The sequence below is a fragment of the Tupaia chinensis genome, unplaced genomic scaffold (assembly GCF_000334495.1).
Source record: "Tupaia chinensis unplaced genomic scaffold, TupChi_1.0 Scaffold000575_1, whole genome shotgun sequence".
Lineage (NCBI taxonomy): Eukaryota > Metazoa > Chordata > Mammalia > Scandentia > Tupaiidae > Tupaia > Tupaia belangeri.
The window spans coordinates 628,014-648,558 of NW_006160089.1; the positions used below are offsets into that span (position 1 = coordinate 628,014).

General features: G+C 38.2%; 1 protein-coding gene across 2 annotated transcripts in view; it reads left to right on the forward strand.

The window, feature by feature from the left end:
• Nucleotides 1-20,545, forward strand: part of RABGAP1 (RAB GTPase activating protein 1) — a 210,514-nt gene that overhangs the window by 158,360 nt on the left and 31,609 nt on the right. For both annotated transcript variants that reach the window (XM_006158213.3, XM_027775589.1), the window contains 6 exons: nucleotides 1,957-2,070; nucleotides 7,378-7,452; nucleotides 12,038-12,163; nucleotides 12,784-12,927; nucleotides 17,836-17,877; nucleotides 18,102-18,230. In XM_006158213.3, the coding sequence (XP_006158275.1) occupies nucleotides 1,957-2,070; nucleotides 7,378-7,452; nucleotides 12,038-12,163; nucleotides 12,784-12,927; nucleotides 17,836-17,877; nucleotides 18,102-18,230 (630 nt within the window). The remainder of the gene's footprint in view (nucleotides 1-1,956; nucleotides 2,071-7,377; nucleotides 7,453-12,037; nucleotides 12,164-12,783; nucleotides 12,928-17,835; nucleotides 17,878-18,101; nucleotides 18,231-20,545) is intronic.

A 20,545-nucleotide genomic window follows, 5' to 3' on the forward strand; every position in this document is an offset into this window, starting at 1 on the left:
TTTATTTATTTATTTATTTATTTATTTATTTAAATTTGACCATAGAGGAATAGAGTGAGTGAGTGAGAGAGAGAGTGAGCCAGACTCCAGGTCAGGGACTTGAACCACAGTCAACCACGTAGGAGTCTAGCACCCTAACTACCATGTCATCTGTAAGCTCCTGAATATCCTTTTAATTTTTCTGGTTTTCCTCTTCTTTTTTTCCTTAATTATTAATTTTTATGATTTTTTTTTTAAGTTTGCTATAGGGTATGTATGCTCACCAAAGAGTGAGAAAGTGAGAAAGCAACCACCAAGTTCAGGACTTGAACCATGGTCAGCCATGTGGGAGTCCAGGACCTTAAACATCACATCACCTGTTTTTCCCTTGATGTTTTATTTTAAAATCACTTTTATTCAGATATAATTTGTACAAAATAAAATTCACTAATTTTTAAGTCAATAATTTAATGCATTTTAAAAGTGTTAAGGGAAAAGCAATTTCAACCACAAATACTATACCCAGCAAGATTATCCTTCATATGGTAAAAATTGTTTATTTTTCTTTTGTTTATTGTTATTTTTTTTAATTTGCTATAGAGCACATGTGCTCAGCAGAGAGAAATAGACAGAGAAAGTCACAGAGCATCCACCAGGTCCAAGACTCAAACAGTGGTTGATCATGTGGGAGTCCGGTGCCCTAACCGCTACACCACCTACTGGCCCCAATTTAATGTATTTTAATGAATGTATACAGTAGTCTAACTTATCAGTTTAGATATATTGGGCATTATTTCCCATCAGTTCAAAAAGTTCCCTTATGTCTCTTTAACAAGCAAGGGTCACCACAATCCTGAGCTGCTTTTTATGTTATTAAGAATGTTAATAACTAGTGATAATACTCACACATGCTAATAAAGCTCTTTGGAAAGCAGTTTGGCAGTGTCTTTTTGACAGTGTATCTTAGTTCCCTGGTAAAGAAGGAACATAGGCTTTTAAGACAGTCATCTCAAGCCCTCCCAACTGCCATCCAACTATAAAATATTCATGATCTTAGGAACATGATTGCTTGAAAGGCTAGAGAAATTACCAGACAGGAGAAAAATATCCTTTCATTTTTATCTTAAAACAGGAGTATCAGGCTCTAGGATGATATATCTAATTATGGTCCTCACCAAGGAGAATCAAGTCTATTGTGGTAGCTATGAAGACAATGCTTTGTTAAAGTAGAAGGTCATGTGTCTGTGTTCAGGATCTTTAGCTTGTGCGCAAACAGAATGTAACAAGGCAAAGGTATGAGAAATGGTTGGGTGCTTGGTATGTTTCACAAGGGACTGCAGACATTACTGGCATTTGTTCTGCTTTTACAATAGTTAACTCATTGTATAATAGAAGAGAAAATAGTTTTTCTCCATTGGCAGAATCAAAAGATATTTTCCCATAGCTCATTTGAATCTCTTGGTATTTGGTAGTGTTGCTGCATACTGAGTGGATTACTGTGTGTGATCTTATGCTGTTTTCCCCTAGGACAAACCACAGTTAAGGAACTTCTCTTTGCATTTGAAAACTGACACAGAAGCTTCCTAGCAACTGATCAGTTAAAGCCCTTTTTTTTTTTTTAAACAGGAGCACTTTCCCACCTTCTTTTGAGATTAGGCTGAGTTCTATTTTTTTAAGGGAAACCAATTTTGAATAGCACATTTCCGCTCTGAACAATGGAAAGGTCACTAGCTGCACTTCTTTGCAGCACAGATGGGTATAACATGAGGTGTATAGAATGAGGCAGATTGCTTTACTTCCATCCTTTTCTTTCCTTTAATATTAGCTGTTGCTTTTGCTTGAGTGGTTGGACCCTGAGGAGGCAGAAACTATGAGTTGTTGTATGTGTATGCAGCATTTTAAAGCATGTAAATGACAAGATCTTCTTGTATACATACCTGATTGACCTAACTAAAAACCCTAATTATATTTCCACAGGAGTCTCCTCAGGACAGTGCTATCACCCGGGATATTAACCGGACATTCCCAGCCCATGACTACTTTAAGGATACAGGAGGAGATGGACAAGATTCTTTATATAAAATATGCAAGGTATTTAATGTCAAAACAACAATTCACTTTTGAGTGGTTTGTTCTAGTTCTTTGAAATTATGCAAAAAACAACTACAAAGTGTAATTTTTATTTGATATTCAAGTATACAAAAAAGGAGAGACAAGACTGTAAAATCAAACATAACACTATTGTAGGCTCACCAAAGAACAGGAAATAATGAGAAATAAAGTGGTAGGATTTCTTTTTTCTCTTTTATCAGAATGTTCAGATGACAGCCACCTGGCACCACAGTTTAGACTTTCAAAAATTGGTTTCATGTAAAGAGCTTCTGAGCCCAGTAACACTGCAAACTCCTTTTCAGTATTCACATTGTAAGTGATGAACATGGCACCTGGGGTCCTGTCCAGCAGTGGGAAATGCCAGTGTCCCTCCAGGTGGACTTACAGCATAGCAGCATGGTAAATGGTGGCAAACATGGAACACTTTAAGAAGTTTGTGGGAAAATGGACTTAAAGTATGAGTTCATTGTAGTGTAAAAATTGAGATCCCTGCATAATTTTTTCATAATATACATTTTCCACGAACTTTCTGCAGAGCCCCATACTGTCTTATGTCAGAAATGTTGTACCTGAATACATTGAGGAAATGGTAACCTGTTCAGTTTCAGTAATCCATTTTCAAATAGATTTTTTTAAAGAATTATTTATTTAATTTTATTTATTCATTTATTTATTTCAATTTGACCAGACACACACACACACACACACACACACACACACAGAGAGAGAGAGAGAGAGAGAGAGAGAGAGAAGGAAAGTGAGAAAGCAAGCCACCAGGCCTGGGACTCGAGCAGTGGTCGGTCATGTGAGAGCGTCCAGCACCTTAACCACCATGCCACCTGCTAGTCCCCCATTTTCAAGTAGATTTTGGTCTTTCAAGGTTGTAGGGCTATAAAAGGATTTGGGGGCCAGCAGGTGATGTGGTGGTTAAGACACTGAACTCCCACCTGGCCATCCATGGTTTGAGTCCTAGACCTGGCAGCTTGAAAATCACAGTGGCCATGTGTGCATACATGCACAGAATCCCTAGAGGAGCATGGAAGAGAAGGAATTGTAGTGTGGCCATTTTTCACTTTCTCTCTCTCTGTCCCTCTCTGGTGATGCCCTATGGCAGAAAAAAAAAAAACAAAAAACTAAAAAAAGGAGTCGGGACCAAAGTTCTTCAACCTTCATCTGTCCTGAGAATTAGTATTTAGTCTTTCCCCCACAAAAAGTAATCAAATACTTGATAGGTAGTAAGTACAGACAAGGTATGAATCATATCCTTAAGGAACTTACATTGTGATTGAGAAGGCAAAGTGAATAATAGGCCAGCAATGAAGGATACGTTCTCCAATGATAAATTAAATTATGTAAATTGTAAGGGCAGTTTAGAGTTTAGAGAAACACTTCTTATTTAATTTTAATTTTCTCATAAGAAAAAACACAGAGCTGTGATTTCTATTGTAATTTCAGATCATCTTGTTAGCCACTTCTCAATTTTTCCCACTTCAGCAGTCTAGCTAGCTGTCACTTTACTGCAAAAGTTCCCAGAAAGAAACTGTGCTCTCTCCCTCAGGTCCTTCATCACATTCCCCTGACCCCACTCAGCCTAGTTTATCTCATGAGGAATCTTCCTTGCAGCTCTCTCTGCTCCCAACTTTTCACCCATCTAAATATACTCTTATCTCTCACAACTTCACCAGTTCCTTCATTATTTTATCTTACTCCACTACCCCTAAAACTGAGGACTCCCCTAGGTTGATGCTTGCTCTGGCTCTACGCCTATCTCCCTGGGTGATCCCTAGCACTCTAAAATCTTCAGCTATCACCACTGTACAAATGTTCCCAAATCTGCATTTACTCACAGCCTTGTTTCTAGCTGCCAGTTATTTCCCACATCAGAGTCAAGTACATCAAACAAAACAGGTCTAAAAATAGAGTTCACTTAAAAACATGTTTTATTATGAAAAATCTAAAATATGCACAATTGATTAGCGTAGTGGATTTGTTTACAGTCCCCACCCCAGTTCAGTACCTATCAACATATTGTCACAGTTGCCTGCCTTATCTTTCCCTTTTTCCTTTTTGATGAAGTACTTTAAAACAAACCTTAGACATCATAATCCTAAATTCTTCACTGTGTGTCTCTATAAAGGAAGTTATTATCCATATATATCATCCAGTACCTACTCCACATTCAGATTTGCCTAAGTATCTTTATGTGGTTGGGTAGAGTCAGAATAGAATATAAGAAGATCTGCCTTACTGTTTTTCTTTTTAAAAAGAATATTTATTTAATGAGAGAGAGAGACAGCATGTGTGTGTGCATCCTGACCACAGCACCCTCCACAGAGCTCATTCTGCCATCCTTCCCCCATCGTCCTAGCCAGGTGTGCACATCTGATCTGTACAGGTCAACCCAGGAACCAAACTTTCATTTTCTGTATGGTTTTCAGCAGTGCAGAGCATTGGACTACTGCTGTGCCACCATGGCTAGGTGCTACATTTCATTTAGTTGTAGCTTTTTAAATTTAAAAAAGTACTCCTTTTTTTTCCATGTCATTGTCTTACTGAACATATCATTACTTGTCAATTTTCGGTCCCTTCCTTTGGCTAAGTTGAATTTGATATGATTGATGCCTCCCTATCCCTTGCCCTGGTATAGGCTTACATCCTACATTGCTGGCACACTTACAGAACTTGCCTGGAATTAGTCTCCTTGCTTTTGGGCTCTGTTTTATTTATTTTCTCTGTGTCAGCCATAGAATTGAGTCATTTCACTGGCAGCAGCCTCCACAAACATTGTTACGCTTCCCCATAACCCAAAGAATGAAATAAAACCTCCTTAGTTTTGTTTTTGTTTTTGTTTTTTAATTTGCCAGAGGGCTTATGGGCTTACCAGAGAGAGAGAAAGAAAGAGATGGTACCCCCTGTGTGGTATGATCACAGGGAAATCCCTTTTTATTTCTCCCTCCTTTTGGAACTTTGGGCACACATGCCAGACATGTTTTTTTAAGCCACTGGGTCTGGGACTCAAACTGTGTAGCTGGCCATGTGAGCAGCTTCCTTAACTACCAGGCATAGTTGGCCTATCCCTAGTTGCTTTCTGGTTCTAGATTCCTCAGCCTGGTGTTGAAGGTATTTTATAATACATCCTGAATTATCCATTGCTGCTACTTCTTCAGATAGTTTATGCTTCAGCCACTTTGGACTTTTCACTGTACTCTGGTTGATTTACTTATCTAACTTCCCCACCAAGCTGTAATATGCTCAAGGACAAGAATACTTTACGTATGTTAGTATCTATAGCACTTGGCACAGTGCATGCTTGGCATATAGTAGGCGTTCCTTAGTGAGACATGTTTTCTTACCCATATTTTATTACAGCTCCCAGGAACCTATATTTAAGACATCTCCCAAATGTATCTCATAATTTCATGCCTCTACACATTTCTTCAGTCTCTCCTATGAACTTGAAAAATACGTCCCCTTCCATTCTCTACCTAATAGAAAGTATTTTCATCCTACTCTGTAATTGCTTAAGCTATGTGCTGAGCTTTTTACACATGAGGATAGAATGAGAATAATAAATACAACAACTCTGTGATATAATTTCATATTTATTCTTAGCTTATAAATAAAGAATATAAGTAATGTACCCATGGTCAAAATATAAACATTAGCAATTAGGAGATTTCAGCCAATTCTAACCCTAAGGTTTCTGTTCTTTTATAACCAGTAAAGTATTGATTGATACCTTTAAAGACATTACCAAACTGCTTTCAAAAGGGTTTTGTTGGCATATATTACTACTGGTTTTTAACACAATATTAATATTCACAAGTTAATTTGATCAGTAGAAAATGGTACTCATTACAAATCTTACTGAAATCCTGTTTATACAGGCTATTTTTGGAAAAGTATATATGTTTCTTATTATATAGCCCTCTTAGCAAATAAACTATGATGAAATGGGAGTATGCTAAGATTACATTGAGTTCTACCTGAATTTATGGACGTACGATTGTGGATATATATTTTAAAAGCTATAATTTCACCAAAAGCTAATGTTAAAATGAGTTATATATTAACTTATCATCTGATAAGCACTGGCATCACATTTTGCTGAGAGAGAAATTCTAAACACACCTAACTCTAAATTGCCTTATTGAACACAGTGGAAAATTGGCACCAAAAAAAAAAAAAAAAAAGTGGATAACAAAGGAAGTTTCACCAGAAATAAATTAGTCAAACAAAGGAATAGCATCTTGAATCTGCAAGAGTTCACATTTCTACCATAGTTTACATGAGAGCTACAAATACTAACCATGATAACAGATTCAAAAATCAACTATAGGACCAGAGTAAGTAAGTCACAAGGAATGTTAGATGTCAATACTCTATTCAGTGTTCAGAGGAGATGGGTAGTAATCATTTGCTGCCAAGAAAAATAAAACAAGAATTCCAGAGGAGCCCACAAATGGTTTCAAAGTAATTTCTCTTATCAGAAAAGTTATTACTGGCATTATGGAAAGAATTGTGTCTTGGTATCTTTGCCAAAAGACTTTTTCCCAGAAAGAAAAACAACCAACATTAAGTGTTTAGTGAGTGCCTGTGACGTGTGGGGTGCTAGCTAGTTTGAACAGGATATCACCCCAGTCTGCAGGAAGCTTACAATCCAGTAAAGAGGGTGGATTTTGAAATGAATTGTCGGGGGCCAGCAGGTGGCGTGGTGGTTCAGGTGTGGGTCTCCCACATAGCTGACCACTGTTTGAGTCCCTGACCTGGCGACTTTCTCACTTTCCCTCTCTCTCTCCCTGCCTCTGTCTAGTTAAATTGAAAATAATAATAATAAATTAATTTTTAAGAAAAGTAAAGTGCATTGTGGTAAACCCTAAAGTAGCCATGAGTGTGTAGGCAGTACCTCAGAGGCACAGACAAAAAGAGAGTAATTCTTTGGTAATTGAAATATGTTTGGGGCCTGAAGGAAGTGTCGTTTCAGGCAGAGAAAAGGAAAGAGGAAACAGCATGAGCAACAATAAGGAGACATAAGGGTCTTTTTTGTGAAAATTTTTTTTTTCGTAACCTTTCACCTCCTTGGCCATAGGCAGTGGCATAGTGACAGTTCTTATTACGATAAAGAAAAAAATGGGGTCATCCAGAGGCTTTGGCCTTATTCATTGACCACACAAAGCTCCAGTGGGGTGTGGGTCACATCCTAAGATGTGAGGTCCTACAGGGCAGTCATGGCCCACAAGTGTACACTCTCATTTATAAGCTTCTCCTGTTGTGTTTTTCCTCCAGGCTTATTCCGTGTATGATGAGGAGATCGGCTATTGCCAGGGCCAGTCATTTCTTGCTGCTGTGCTGCTGCTCCATGTGAGTAACTTGGTCTGTTAGCACTTTGACATAGCCTGCCTCAGTTTTTCACTAGCTTTCGGCTTGAGCGTGATTTTATATTAGGTTTGGCCAAACTCTTAAACATGAGTTTTAACTCCTATATCTGGAAAGTTTTTCCTTAAATTAACATAATGTCATCATCAAAGAGAAACATGATGAGACTAAATGGCAGTACTGAAAGCTACTAGAAGGATAAACTTTCTTTTTGTTACTAGGAGAGGCTTTAGTGTTGGTTGAACCATTGGGGGCATTTTATTTTTTGTAAAGTAGCTACTGTCATTAGTATTTTTGGGGGGATTTATGTATTGGGGTGAGAGGAAGAAGACAGAGTTGGCTTTTTTTAGTACCATTTTACTTATGTGTTCACTTGTTCAGCAAATACCTTTACCCTCCGACTTTTTGGTTTTTCTTTTAAATCCATATAAAGTTTAAAAAAATACTAGGTTGACCAACTTTGCCTTACCAATTAATTTGTTTCTTTGAGAGTTTTTTTTTTTTGTTTTGTTTTGTTTTTTTTAACTGTAGGGCACGTGCCCTTGCTGGAGAAACAGAAAGCAAGAAATCACTCCTGGGGGGGCAATGGCCATACCACAATCCCTTCTCCTCCATTCTCCTTTTTGGATTCTGGGCATACATGCACATGTGCCCACCGTGAGTTTTTTTCTTCCACCAGAGCCAAGACTCAAACTGTAGTCAGCCACATAGGAGTCCAGCAACGTAACCTTTACATCATCTGCTGGTTCCACCAATTAATATTTTTTCACACTGCTTTCTCTCTTTATCTCTGTTTACATCTCTCTTTTTCTCTTTCCTAAACACAATCAATTTTTTTATTGCAAAAAATTGGTCAGAGTATTTTTCAAAAGTACAAACATCAAAGCACTTCATTTCAAAATACATGAGCTTGTATCTTCAGACAAGGGCATTCTGCAGCATGACCCTAATACCATGATCACATACAAGAAATTCCTCATTAGTTCAGTAATGTCTGATGAATAGTCCACAATCAGTTTTCCACCAATTTTCTAATAGCTTTTATCTCTAATCAAAATCCAGGGGAGAGGGACCAGTAGTTAGTGTAATGGCTATGTCACTGGACTCCCACGTAGCCAACCACGGTTCGAGTCCCGGACCCGGTGGCTTAAACTCACGCTGGGCGCATGTGCGTGTGTGCCCAAGATCCCGAGAGGAGAATGGAGGAGAAGGGATTGCAGCGTGGCCATCCCCCTTGGGGGGTGATTTCTCATTTTCTATCTCTCTGTCTGTCTCTGTCTATCTGGCGAGCACACGCGCCCTGTAGCAAAAACCTCTCAAAAAAAAAAAAAAATCCAGTGGAGATTTGGAACTAGCAGTTAGCGTAATGGCTATGTCTCTGGACTCCCATGTAGTCAACTGTGGTTCACGTCCCAGACCCGGTGGCTTAAACCTCATGCCGGGCGCGTGTGCCTACATACCCAAGATCCCGAGAGGAGAATGGAGGAGAAGGGATTGCGGCGTGGCCATCTCCCCTGTGGGGGTGATTTCTCGCTTTCTGTCTCTGTCTGTCTGGCGAGCGCATGCACCCTATATCAGAAACCTCTCCAAAAAAAAAAAAAAATCCAGTGGAGATTCAAACATTGCATTTGGTTGTCATTTCTCTTTATTTTTTAAAGTTATTTATTTCCTGAGAAAGAGGGAGAGAGAAAGAGACAGGGAGACAATCAGGTGATGTCAACAAGGAGTTTTTGAGTACCTCTTACTAGTCTGTACTGTGTTAGAAAGCAGGTGAGTAAGATAAAGGCTGTCCTTGTGAATCTGACTAGCTTTAAGCAAATAATTAGACAAGTGTGTCATTATTCATTTCAATGGTGCTATGAAGGTATAAGAAAAAGGTTTTTTGTGTGTGAAATTACTACAAAGAAGCTGTATTTAGGTTAAAGGAAACTCTGAGGAGGTAACCTTTAAGGTGCACCCTGCAAAATTAGAAGGGGTATTCTCTTTTATACCTTTCTATCGTTTAACTTTATTTCTTGTTAAGTTTTTATGAAAACTAAACTGTTAAAAAAAAAAAAAAAGGCAAGAGAGTAGAGAACAAGCATTAGTGGCAAAGGGAATTGTACAATACCTAAAAGCCCTGAAACAGAGAACTGCTCAGTGTATAAAAGGCACCTAAAGAAGAGCAGTGTTTAGGGTAGAATTCTAGGAAAGGCCAGGGAGGCAAGATCAAAGGTGTCCAAATATTTCTCTAAGCACCAAGAAACTTTTGAAAAATTTTAAGCTATTCTGCTAAGATTGCAATACAAATAAAATAAAAACATTTGTAATTTCTTCAATAATTTTATATATGTACATATAAAATTTAATTATATTTATCATTATTATTGGGTTATCAGAAAAGTCATAACATAGGGGACCAGCAGTTAGCGTAATAGCTATATCGCTGGACTCCCATGTAGTCGACCACAGTTCAGGTCCCAGACCCTGTGGCTTCAACTCACGCTGGGCCCATGTCGTGTGTGCTCAAGATCCTGAGAGGAGAATGAAGAGAAGGGATTGCGGCGTGGCCATCCCTCCGGAGGGTGATTTCTCACTTTCTATCTTTCTGTCTGTCTCTGTTTTTCTGGCGAGCGCACACGCCCTATAGCAAAAAAGAAAAGAAAAGAAAAGTCATGATGTGTTCTTCTGTCTTTCTGTATAAAAATGTGTCATGAATTTTCCAACAACCCATTATTACTACCTTTTCATAAATTCACTATAGGGCATATGTGCTCCAGAGAGAGGGAAAGTGAGAAAAAGCAAGAAAGCAAGCTGCCAGGTCAGAGATTTGAACTGCAGATTGGCCATGTAGAAATTCAGCACCTTAACCATCACACTACCTGCTGGACCCTTTTCTTAACCGTAAACCTAGCTTGTTGCTATTGGTTATATAAAAGTATGATAAAGCTAGTCCCAGCCACACTGGCACAGTTGTAGTACAACACATTGCAGTGCTGGAAGCCATGTGGAAGACTGGGTTCAGTTCTCCATTCAGCTGGTACAGACTAGGCCAGCACATGCATGCATATGACTCTGAGTACTGAAATCAGCTGGAGTGCAAGGAAGGGATTCTTATCTATCTCTTTCTCTCATCAAACTAACAAACAAACAAGCTATTATGTTAATAAAGGAGTCAAGTTTTTATTTTGTTGTTTTAATCAGGCTTTGTAGCTCAAGGTCTTAAGAACCTGCATGGTTTATCTTTGTTCAGTTCAAGGACTTTTATCCCCTTGAAAAAATGGGTTTCCCAATCTATTAAGTCCTTGGTGCCTTGTTTTGAATTCTGTGCTTGTTGGGCCAGCAGGTGCTTGGGTTAAGGCACTGGACTCCCACATGGCTATTGTTTAAGTTCCAAATCTGTTTGCTTGAAACTCATGCCGGGGCTTGTATGCATGCCCAAAATCCTGGGAAGAGAATAGGGGAGAATAGATTGTGGTGTGGCCATCCCTGCTGGGGATGAGTTCCCATTTTCCTTTTCACTGTTTCCTCTCTCTGGGTGAATGAACATGCCCTATGGCAGAAACCGTAAAATAAAAGATAAATGCTTGTTACAGAGTGAGCATCAGAATATGGGTCAAACTGTATCTCTCACATGTGGGAGGGCCAAGTTGCTTTCCATGACAAAGACCTCAAAGATCTATTCATTTCCCCCAAATATCCTTACCTTTCCAATAGAAATCTGCTGGGCTTTTTTCACTTATTACTTAATGTGATTTGCCCTTTAGCTCTTCTTTATTCTTAGTAATGTCTGTGCTCACCCACGTCCATCATCATGTTCTACAGAAGCCCGCCCACCTTCTTGACTTTTTGGGAAGGCTTGCTATAGTCACACTAAGCCTTAAATTACGTTTTTAGGCCTTTTTTTCTGTTTTGAAAGCTAGACATCTTGCCAGGTTCTCGGGGAAATATTTTTCCATAAAGCTATGGAAGATGTTGATATTATTATAAATAGGTAGCATTTGTAAATAAAAAAAATAGGGTTTTTGTAGCACTTTTAGCATTATTGCAAGAGTTACTTTAGTACTTGAAGGATTACTGAAAACTTTATAATGTGTAAGGCTCTTATGTAAAAAGCTGTGTTTTTATAACAATGATGAGGGAGAAAAACAATTTTACTAGAATAAAATAGCAGCTAAGGGAGGTAAATGATTAAACAAAGGCATCATGATTTGAGAAAGATGAAACTTAAGTTGTATAGCAACCTGTTTCTACTCAGTTCAAAATCTGTCTCCCTTACAGAGCCATTCCTGACTTCCTCAGACAGACACAGGCCTTAGTGTTCTTGTATTCTCACTGATCTTTCTACTAGTTCATATTACAATCACTGTACACTAGTTGTCTGGGAGACTCCTTGAAGACAAGAGTGCTGACAGAGCACATATTGTTAAGTAATTCTTGCCTGAGTGAATGAATGTTACAAAACACAACTTTAGTTTCTACATACCACTAAATTTCCTGGTAAAACAATCGAAAGAGGAATTTAATATGCTGAGAAAACTTCTGTGTATGTTTTCTAATTTTGTTTGTTTTCCTCCTTTGTCAATTACAGATGCCTGAAGAACAGGCATTCAGTGTTCTGGTCAAGATCATGTTTGATTATGGTCTCAGGGAACTTTTCAAGCAAAACTTTGAAGATTTACATTGCAAATTTTATCAGTTGGAGCGCCTCATGCAGGTAAAAAAAAAGGAAAGAAACAGCTTGCATTTGACAGAAGAAGTTCAGAACTAAGGAGAACTAGACAGATGAAATGGTGTTGGGGAGCTGGGTTTCTACCTTCCCCATCCATGGGTAAGGGATAGCTTTTACTTTTATCATTTCTTACTATGCAATGATGATGCCAAGACTAACAAAGTGTGGACCTGATAGGTGTGAGCTGAGTTTTCACTCTTATAAACACCCAAAGATTAGATGACTGTTGCAGGGGGCTTTTCTGCAGCGAACTCAGTCAACAAGACTCACTAATACTCTGTAGCTGACTGCTTAGGAACCTCATAGCAAAGGTGAAGCAGATCTTCCCAAACATTTTATACTTGAAAGGAAAAACTTGCTTTCCAAATACTTGTCACCATTTTGGGGATTCCTCTTTCTTTAGAGCCAGTTTGTGGTCTGGAAAAGAGAGCTGAGTGGAGTGCCAGCATAATACCATATGATAAGTGTTCTTAGCACTTCGGAGATTTTTTAGAAAAACACCAGTATGTGACTTTTTTGGCCTATTCGTGGCAGCTTTGTTCGCCTCCTGAGTAGGAGTGGGACAGCTGCATATGTGCTCTGAACTAATCCGTTTACTATTTCAGGAGTACATCCCTGACCTGTACAACCACTTCCTGGATATAAGCCTTGAAGCACACATGTACGCCTCCCAGTGGTTTCTTACGCTTTTCACTGCAAAATTCCCTCTCTACATGGTCTTCCATATCATCGACCTGCTTTTATGTGAGGTATGTATTGGAGGCCACAGGACTTTGGCTTTTGTTTGCAATGTACCTCCTGTGTCAGCTCTGTCAAAACAATTTGTCCTTTTTAGTCATTTTATTTTAGTGCTTGGAAATCCAGGCTTAAGTGACTCTGGGCTAAAGCAACTGATCGCATTTGTTAAAGGTGCTCTCTGCTGCTAACTAAAAGACTTATTAGACATTTATGTTAGAATCAGATTTGGCTATATTTAATGAAACAACCCAAAAATAACTGACTAAATGAATAGAGACTTATTTCTTTCCATGTAAAAGTAGTCAGAAGGTTGGCAGTATCCTGCCTTCCCTGGAGTATGTTGTATTCTAACAACAGTGTAGAACTCCTGCCATTATATCTGTATTCCAACCAGGAGGTAAGGGGAATGAGAAAGGGTGGGAGCATTCCTTCTTTTAAAAAAAAAATCCTAGAAGTTTCAGTCAGCAGTTTCCTCTTTTTGACCAGAACCTACTTTTTTTTTTTTGGAGAGGATTTTGCTATAGGGCATGTGTGCTCGCTGGAAAGACAGAGGCAGAGAGACAGAAAGCAAGAAATCACTCCCCAGGGGGATGGCCACGTCACAATCCCTTCTCCTCCGTTCTCCTCTTGGGATCTTGGGCATGCACGCCCATGCACCCAGCGTGAGTTTAAGCCACCGGGTCCGGGACTTGGACCGCAGTCGGCTACATGGGAGTCCCCCTGCCATTATGCTAACTGCTGGTCCACCCAGAACCTGCTATTGACCAGAATTCTTATTGGCGAAGATTTAAGTTATAGGACCATATCTAGTTGTCAGAGAGGTGTTTTTGTTTTGTTTTGTTTTGTTTTTGTTTTTGTTTTTGTTTTAAACTAGTTAGGAATTTTCTAAAAATTGGGGGTTTATTACTAAAGAGATAACTATACATGCTAGAGTAACTAATACTCTTTGACATGATGTAATTTTCAGCTTTGGTATGTGTATGTTTTTAAGAAAAAATAACTGAAAATAATACACTGTTTATTATAGAAACTCTAGAAAATATGAATAAAAAGAATTTAAGGGCCAGCTGATGTCCTAGAGGCTAAGGGAGCTGAATCTCACGTCGTCAACCTCAGGGTTTGTGTTCCCAGAACCAGTACCTCGAAAAACATGCCAGGCACATGTGCATGTGTGTCCTAAATTCTGAAAGAGTTAGAATTGAAGAAGGGATTGAAGAGTTGCTATGCCCCATTAGGAGTGCTTTCTTGATTTCTCTTTCTCTCTCTTTCCAGCAAGTATACTCGCATTCTGGCAAAAATTAAAAAAAAAAAAAAAGAAAAAAAGAATTTAAAATGCTTTTAATCCCACTGACCAGAAGTTAACTAGTTTCAATGTTTTGGCATATACTCTTTCCTTTTTTTTATTTTCATATTAATGTCTGCATAATTTTTATATGAAATATTATTTCCAGATGTAATAATAGATATTTTGATTCTATATATGTATATTTAAAAGTATGATTATGTGGGGCTGACAGATGGCATGGTGGTTAAGGGCACTGGACTTCCACATGGCGGACCACAGTTTGAGTTCGGGTCTCTCCCTCTCTGGGCAAATTAAAATAAATAAATAAAGTTAACTAAAAATAATTCCTTTTTTTAAAAAGTATGGTTATGCTATATGTATGATATCCTCTTTCTCATTTCATATATGTGGACATCTATAGATACCATACATACCTATAAAATCCTTTTTTGTTAATCATGCCATATTCAAAATATAAAAATCCATAAATAATTTATTATCTATCACCTAGATTAAAATAATTCTTTTTTTTTTTTTTTTTTTTTTATATAGGTTTTTGCTATAGGGCGTGTGCGCTCGCCCACTCGCCAGACAGAGACAGAGAGACAGAAAGCGAGAAGTCACCCCCTCGGGGGGATGGCCACACCACAATCCCTTCTCCTCCATTCTCCTCTCAGGATCTTGGGCACGCACGCACATGCGCCCAACGTGAGTTTAAGCCACCGGGTCCGGGACTTGAACTGCGGTCGACTACATGGGAGTCCAGCGACATAGCCGTTATGCTAATTGCTGGTCCCATAGATTAAAATATTCTAAAGAATAATATAAGAAATAAATTCTACCAAATATACCATTATTTTTACTTGTATCAAAGTATACCACATACCATACGTACCTATAAAATCCTTTTTTGCTAATCATGCCATATTCAAAACATAAAAATCCATAAATAATTTCTTATCTATCACCGAGATTAAAATATTCTAAGGAATAATATTAGAAATAAACACAACCAAATATACCGTTATTTTTACTGGCATCAAAAGTATACCATTATGTGGATATACCATGATTTATGTAACCAATCTCTAATCTCAAATCTAAACCATGTCTTGTTTCTCACTGTTATAAACAGCCATCTGTTAGGTAGTTACCAAGGGCCAGGCGGTGTGCTAAGTAATTTACATAAACTTTGCAAGTAATTATCTCAGAAAGCCCTTAGAATATTATTTATGGAAACTGAGACCTAGAAATTAAGTAGTTTAACTTGATCAGAAAATATTAGTGTCTCCCCTCACTGTCCTTTGGCCCCACGATTCCCAGAATGCTAGATAAAGCAGGCTGGAAGGAGCCTGAACAAATTTTATTCTAGAATATCAGACTCTTGCACAGAGTGTTTCTGTACTAGATTGGGATAGCACAAGTACAGGAAAAAGATAATTATTTCTTGATAGACCACAATTTTATGGTTTGGAAACACAAAACACTTTAGAAAAACATTCTTTCTTGTTGAATGTGAGATCAGGGTTGGAAAAGTTCTTCTTACAGAAAAGTGGGAAACTCGGTCTACTTCAAGCGGCTTTCAGTGATGACCCCATACATTTTTTTTTCTTTTTTTAAATTATTTAATTTTTCATTTGTTCACTCATTTATTTTAATTTGACCAGAGAGAGACGGTTCACATCCCATGGTTTCCCTGTACATGCTGAGTGAGTGTGCACACCCATTGGCTGGCTGAAGCTGGGCGTGGATTGTAGCATGAAGAACTTGTTGGGGGCAACTGTCTCACTCTTTTTCAAATCTTTTGGAAGAAATAAATAAGCTTTTAAAAAGGTCAATTTAGAATAGGTTTGAAAGCTTTAGAATTCTTTACTATAAACTCAGAGCCCTCTCATGAGACTGAAAATTTCAGATCCAGAGACATTTAGGAAGGTGGGTCGCTATAAGTGCCTCTGAAGGCTGGAGATTCGTTGAGGCTATTATGGGGGAATTAAGAAGGAGTGAACATTTTTATAAATAAAAGAATGAGAAATCACTTCCTGAACAGACTTTAGTTGAGGCTTATTAAACAATTCTTCACTTAAGCTAGTGGTTATCAAACTTCAGTGGACATACATTTCTCCTCGTTACCAAGCATAGTGCTAGCCATCAGATAAACATAAAGAGTGTTGCAGTTAGAGTCAGAATTCAAACTGAGGCTTTGAATTTTGAACGAAATCACTGGCTTCTTGCATCAAACAAGGGGCTGCAAAGAAAACCCAGTTGACAGAGTCTCCTTGCTTACACCACTTAATTATTCTCCTTCATAGATGTATGTGAAATGCCAAAAGGAGTTTGTGAACAAGAAATGAAAAATTTCACTTCCTTGTTAACTAATGACCGATAATGTATTGGGTCGTCAGAAAAGTCACGATGCGTTTTTGCGTAGAAAAACAGAAAAATACATCATGACTTTTCTGACAACCCAATATGTGTCTAAAGAGACAACACATTTATTTTGCTCTCATAAAACATATATATTTTTAAATTTTATTTTTAGCTCTGTATGATAGAGGTAACAAAACAATGAAAAGGTGTATGAAAAGTGACAGTGGTATAAGGGACAGATACATATTAACACTCAGAGTCCCTCAGTCAACAAACTTCAGAGACTGTACCTGAAAGAAATTGTTAGAATGCAGATTCCTGAGCCTTATCCTAAGAAGGCCTGGTTTGATAGTTCTAGCAAGGTCCTGGACTCTACCGTTTGAACAAAACTCCAGGTGATTGCTGGGTACATTGAAGTTGTGTTTAAAGGTTCTCACTGTTATAAACAGCCATCTGTTAGGTAGTTACCAAGGGCCAGGCGGTGTGCTAAGTAATTTACATAAACTTTGCAAGTAATTATCTCAGAAAGCCCTTAGAATATTATTTATGGAAACTGAGACCTAGAAATTAAGTAGTTTAACTTGATCAGAAAATATTAGTGTCTCCCCTCACTGTCCTTTGGCCCCACGATTCCCAGAATGCTAGATAAAGCAGGCTGGAAGGAGCCTGAACAAATTTTATTCTAGAATATCAGACTCTTGCACAGAGTGTTTCTGTACTAGATTGGGATAGCACAAGTACAGGAAAAAGATAATTATTTCTTGATAGACCACAATTTTATGGTTTGGAAACACAAAACACTTTAGAAAAACATTCTTTCTTGTTGAATGTGAGATCAGGGTTGGAAAAGTTCTTCTTACAGAAAAGTGGGAAACTCGGTCTACTTCAAGCGGCTTTCAGTGATGACCCCATACATTTTTTTTTCTTTTTTTAAATTATTTAATTTTTCATTTGTTCACTCATTTATTTTAATTTGACCAGAGAGAGACAGAGAGAGAGAGGGACAGTGAAAAAGCAAGCCACCAGGTCTGGGACTTGAACCATGGTCAGCCATGTGGGACTGTCCAGCGCCTTAACCAGCATGCCACCTGCTGATCCCAACCCCATACATTTTATTTGCCAGGATAGTTCCAAGATAATCCATTTCCTTACCAAAGTCACACTTTTCTGAAGTTGTGGAGTATTATGAGGGCAAACAGTTGAACAATCTAAATACAAACACTGAAAATGTTTTGTTTATTTATTTATTTGGTCTTTTCTCTTTCAGGGAATAAGTGTTATTTTTAATGTCGCCCTTGGACTATTAAAGGTACTTATTTACATGGCATTCCGTATTGAGCACATGCAATATATTGGTCTCAGTCTCATGGTAATCTGTCACTATGCCTTAGCCACTGTCCCCGATAAGTCCAAGTGACTCTGACGAAGGCTAAAACATACCTTCTGGGGATTAAGTGGTGCTGGGATTGAAAATGCTTCTTGTGCATCTTCATAGCATTTTTTCCATATGTAGCTGTACTTATTTTCTTTAAGACTTCCAAGGATGACTTGCTACTGACAGACTTTGAAGGTGCCTTGAAGTTCTTCAGGGTTCAGCTTCCTAAGAGATACCGCTCAGAAGAAAATGCAAAAAAACTTATGGAATTAGCCTGCAACATGAAGGTAAAATAATTGTTGTATTAACTAATGGTTCTTTTCTTGAGCTAATGTGCCACTATTCCTAATCAACCAACTATTAACATTTAGAATATGTAAATAATAATAGTGGTTTTTTTAAAAAAATATTATGTAATTCTTACCTGTAATTCTTACAAGCTTTCCCAGTAAAAAATAAAAGTAAGAATTACATAGTCCAAAAGAAAGCATCATCGTTGTATCTAGTAGATTAAATCTCATTGTCTCTCTCCCTTGAACTCTAGGAAAAGTAGTATTATCCCCATTTTGATGATAAGTCAACAACAGAGAGGCTATTGCCCCCAGTCATACGGCTATTAAGTGGCAGAACTCAGGTTCCATGATTTCTCCTTTGTCCTTATGGTCAGAAATTCCCTGAAATGAGATAGTAATAATAATAAATAAGTAATACATGAAGAAAATCCACTCAGATCTTATCACTTCAAGTGACTTTTCTGATTTGCACAGTTCTCTTAAGGGAAACAGATACAGTGTTCATGTTATTAAAAAGTTGTATTTTTAAAGAAAAAAATCATTGACACAGTTTACTTTGGAATTTGGGGTAGTGTAGAGAAAAATAAATAGTTGTATTCAGACTCTTCTTGAGTACATGAAAAACTATATATGATTCCACAGAGTAGAACTAGGATTAGTGTGTCAAGACATTTGTGATGGGGGTGAAGTTTCACTATGGAGCAAAGAGTAGGTACTTGGAATTGGAGGGACCTGAATTCACAGCCAGATCTAAATTCAGATCTCTATTTTCATCTATTCACGGCTCAATTTCTTCATCTGTTAGATAACAATGGACTCTAGTTCTGGCTGTTTGTCAGGCTGACTAACTCAGACTACTCTGAACACACAGAGAGACTAAATAAAATAGAACCTAAGAACTGATTTATACACCTGGGTGACCTTTGAAATAAAAAAGAGAAATGACCATATGCTTGAAGTAGCTCAAAGTTAGTATATATAAAACTGATACAGCAGCATCCCAGGGAAATAAGGAACCATGTGTAGGTATTAGGATTTTTTCAGTTTTGCTTTTTAATTGCCAGAGGATGTGGGTACTTTCTAGAGAGAGAGGGAGAGAGTAAAAGCATCCCCAGTGGGGTGTAGTCACACTGCAATCCTTTATTCATTTCTCCATCTGTCAGGATTTAAGAAACACATAGACATGCACCTGGTATGTTTTTCAAGCCATTGGGGTCAGGATTCATCTATGTGGAGTTCCCACTCTGTTAACCACCAGGCTGTGGGGGTCAGCATGGCCGACTACAGTTTGAGCTCCGAACCTGGTGGCTTGCTTTCTTCCTTTTTCTCTCTCTCCATTTCTCTCTCTCTGGTCAAATTTTGAAAATAATAATAAATGTAAATAAATAAACAATCTTTTTTTTTTATGGAGAGGTTTTTGATACAGGGTGTGTGTGCTCTCCAGACAGACAGAGAGACAGATTCCCACGTAGTCGACCGTGGTTCGAGTCCTAGACCCGGTGGCTTAAACTCACGCCAGGCACATATACGTGCGTGCCCAAGATCCCAAGAGGAGAATGAAGGAGAAGGGATTGTGGCGTGGCCATCCCACCTGGGGGGTGATTTCTCGCTTTCTGTCTGTCTGGAGAGCGCATGCGCCCTGTAGCAAAAACCTCTCCCCCCCAAAAAAAAAAATTAAAAAAAGAAAGAAATAGTACTTCTAGAAATCACCAAGGTTTTCATTCAAATTAAAGTGTTAAATACTTCACAGGTATTATGACATTTAATGACAGTTTATCATGTGCTAGGTACTGTAGTTAAGAGCTTTTGGTTAAGTGCTCCTATGGGTAAAGATGAACATACTACCATATGTACAGTGCTTAATATGGTGCCTAGTAATTAGTAAGGGTTCAAGAAATGATGGCTACTGCTATACTTTTTCAAGCATTTATCAAATGAACACATAAGATCTTCAGAGAGAATGGATTTGCACAGAGCATAGAACCAAGTGAGTTCTGAGATGAATCTTTGAGTCACTTTTCCCTTCAACCTGGGTCAGCATATAAAATGCTACATGATTATTGCTCGTGATTTTTTCTCTCTAAAGATCTCTTTCCTCACTGTCTCCCTTTCAACCAATGGTACCTTGTTTCTCGGGTCAAAAACTTCACTGTCATCTATGATTCCTTTTTCTCTAACACTCCACTTTTTCACACTCCATATCCAAGCCTGTTATTAAAATAGTCCCTGATCTGGATCACCACCTTTATCACTCACGTCCTAATCTAACCATCATGCTATTTCCTATTTCCACAGTGGCCCCCTCTCTG